Source organism: Curcuma longa, unplaced genomic scaffold (assembly GCF_044706935.1).
Source record: "Curcuma longa cultivar G26 ecotype Majalengka, Jawa Barat unplaced genomic scaffold, ITB_CL_G26_1.1 contig_19001, whole genome shotgun sequence".
Classification (NCBI taxonomy): domain Eukaryota; kingdom Viridiplantae; phylum Streptophyta; class Magnoliopsida; order Zingiberales; family Zingiberaceae; genus Curcuma; species Curcuma longa.
In genome coordinates, this window is record NW_027430971.1 from 1 (window position 1) to 3,159 (window position 3,159).

Sequence of the window (3,159 nt, forward strand, 5' to 3'; positions counted from 1 at the left end):
TTACCATTGCTAGTCTCCACGGCAATAGTGTCTTTGCCTTCGACTTGTATTTGCTTATTATCTCCAAGTCTTACTAGCATCTTCTGAGATTCATCAAGCTCTTTAAATAACGACTTATTGCCAATCATGTGGTTCAAACATCCACTATCCAAAAACCAAATATCGTTTTGAACTTCATTAGAATTAGAATGAACCATAAATAACTTACTTTCTTTTGTTTCTTCTTGCACATAATTTGCTTGCGAGCTATTTCTACAATTTGCCTTTATATGCCCAAATCTTTTGCAACCATAACACTGAAAAGAATTTTTGTTCCATTTCTGATCCCCGTTGACTTGCCTATCAAAATTACTTCTTCCTCTGCCACGTCCTCTACCACGAAAGCCTCCTCTTCCACGACCTTTGCCAACGAAGTCTTCTTTTTTTTCTATCTCCCCCTTCACTTGAAATGCCTTTTCATCATTCTTCTCAACTGATCGATTTCGCCTTGCCTCATGAGCTTGCAAAGAGCCCATTAGTTCATCAAAAGAGAAAACCGAAAGATCTTTAGCCTCCTCAATCGCAGTTACTATGTAATCATATTTCGTAGTCAAACTTCGTAAAACTTTTGAAACAATAATTGCATCAGTAATATTTTCTCCATACGATCTTATTTGACTAACGATCGAAATTACTCTAGATAAAAAATCTTGTAAAGTTTCATTACCCTTCATAAGTAAGGCCTCAAATTCACTTCTGAGAGTCTAGAGTTTGACTGCTATCACTCGAGAGGAGCCTTGAAATTCTTTCTGCAGTATTTCCCATGCTTCTTTGGAAAATGAGGCAGTTGCAATTCTGGAGAAAATCGTCTCATGTACTGCTTGTTGAAGGATGAACAATGCCTTTGAATCCTTCTTTCTGTTCTCCTTTAATCGACTTTCATCGGCATCCTCGTCATCAAAACCTTTCTCTACTAAATCCCAAAGATCTTGAGATCTAAATAGAGTCTTCATTTTGATACTCCAAAATTCGTAGCACTCGCCTTTGAAAATGGGGATGAGAGGTTGAGAAGCTCCATTAATCGCCATTGCAAGCAACTAGGACACGTCGAACCTCGCGCTCTGATACCACTGTTAGAAAATTGGAGGAAGATAATAGGAGGGAGAAAATAGACACGGAGATTACACAATAATAATTTTTCTCTTATTCATTCATTCATGATACGTAGCATATTTATAAGCTACTTACATAATACATTAAACTCATTAACTCCATAAATATCTCCCACTAACTCAACTAATGAAAATACATTGAACCTAGACACTTTTCTTCTCACCATTACTACCACTAATTGCCACGTCATCAACCCATTAACTCCATGATTAATTTTGGATCAATTACCAACAAACTGAACTCCCATTAGGCCGCAAACCTATCGGTCTAAAGTGGGTGTTCAAACTGAAAAAAGATGCAGATGGGAAAGTTATTAAGCACAAAGCAAGATTAGTGGCTAAAGGCTATGTACAAAGACACGACATCGACTGTGAAGAGGTGTTTGCACCTGTCGCTAGACTTGACACTGTTCGAGTCATTCTTGCGCTTGCGACAAATCAAAGCTGGGAGGTACACCATCTAGATGTGAAGTCAGCATTTCTTAACGGAGAGTTAGAAGAAGAAATATATGTCACTCTACCAGAAGGGTTTGAGGTACAAAATCAAGAACATAAGGTGTACAGATTGTCCAAGGCCCTCTATGGACTGTGGCAAGCTCCACGAGCCTGCAGGAACGTGCGACTGAACAAGAGTCTAGAAGAGTTTGACTTCAAAAAATGTACTCAAGAACATGCAGTATATACAAGAGGTAAAGGAGAAGCAAGTATACTTGTTGGAGTATATGTCGATGATCTCATCGTAACAGGAAGTAGCACAGAATAAATCAACAAGTTCAAACAACAAATGATGACAGAATTTGAGATGAGTGATTTGGGTCTTTTCTCCTACTACTTAGGGATCGAAGTGGAGCAACAGAAGAGCCAAATTTTACTTAGACAATCAGGTTTTGACAAGAAAATTTTATCTCAATTCAAGATGACAAACTGCAATGCCACAAAGCATCCAATGGAACCCAAGACACAGCTGCATAAAGACTTGGAAGGGACTCCAGTTGACGCTACAAAGTATAGATGCATCATTGGTTGTCTGAGATATTTATTACACACACGGCCGGACCTGTCATATTCTATCGGAATGGCGAGCAAATACATGGAGAGATCTACAATCATGAATCACAAAGTGATCAAACAAATTCTCAGGTATTTGAAAGGTACAATTTATTTTGGGCTTGTTTACATAAAGGGACCCCAGGAAATTGGTATATTCGGCTACTCGGACAGTGATTTAGCCGGCGATCTCGATGGGAGGAAAAGTACAAGTGGAATGGCTTTCTATTTTAATGAAAGCTTGGTGTCATGGAATTCACAGAAGCATAAGACAGTGGCGCTTTCATCTTGTGAGGCAGAGTTCATGGCAGCCACAACTGCAGCCTGCCATGCATTAATATTGTGGTTGAGGAGCCTTGCCAACGAATTAACCGGTGTAGAGCCAAAGTCGGTAACTTTATTTGTTGATAACAAATCTGCCATATCAGGATTAGGGGGAGTAATGTGAGCAAATAATCCTGATAAGGTTTAGTTATAACGTTTATTTTCTTGATAGTTTCTATGACTTAGTCTTTGGTTTAGCTTTTTCTATTTTTATGGCTTACGTGGCGTTAGTTGTATGGCTTAAGTGACATCAGATCTTATCACTTGTGGTGTATATATACAACCCAAGAGTGTATGGAAAATTCATTCACTGCAAGAATATTTTCGTGAAGTCACTGCTCCCTTTTTGCTTTCTATTTTCTTTGTATTAGAGTGTGTAATATCGAGTGTGCTATTCATCGATTCTGAGCCAACACCCCCAACACACCACACACTTACAACTTTGTCCGTCTCGAACAATTGAACTCATCAAGAAAATCCACCACAACTCTCAATGGAAGAATGATAAAGCAAATATGGTGGAAGATAAAAGTATTGAGTGGATTATTCAACTTTAGCTTGAAATGAAAAAAAAAATTCAAAGAGTGGGACAAGAAAATCCTTCATCATATTCATGAACACATACAAAATTTGGTGT

General features: G+C 38.3%; 1 protein-coding gene across 1 annotated transcript; it reads left to right on the plus strand.

Moving 5' to 3' along the window:
• Positions 1-2,226: 2,226 nt before the first annotated feature.
• Positions 2,227-2,589, plus strand: LOC141816998 (secreted RxLR effector protein 161-like; the record flags this gene model as incomplete). Its single annotated transcript, XM_074704709.1, has 1 exon — positions 2,227-2,589. A coding segment is annotated over exon 1 (363 nt), but the record flags the coding sequence as incomplete, so codon positions are not given.
• Positions 2,590-3,159: the final 570 nt, after the last annotated feature.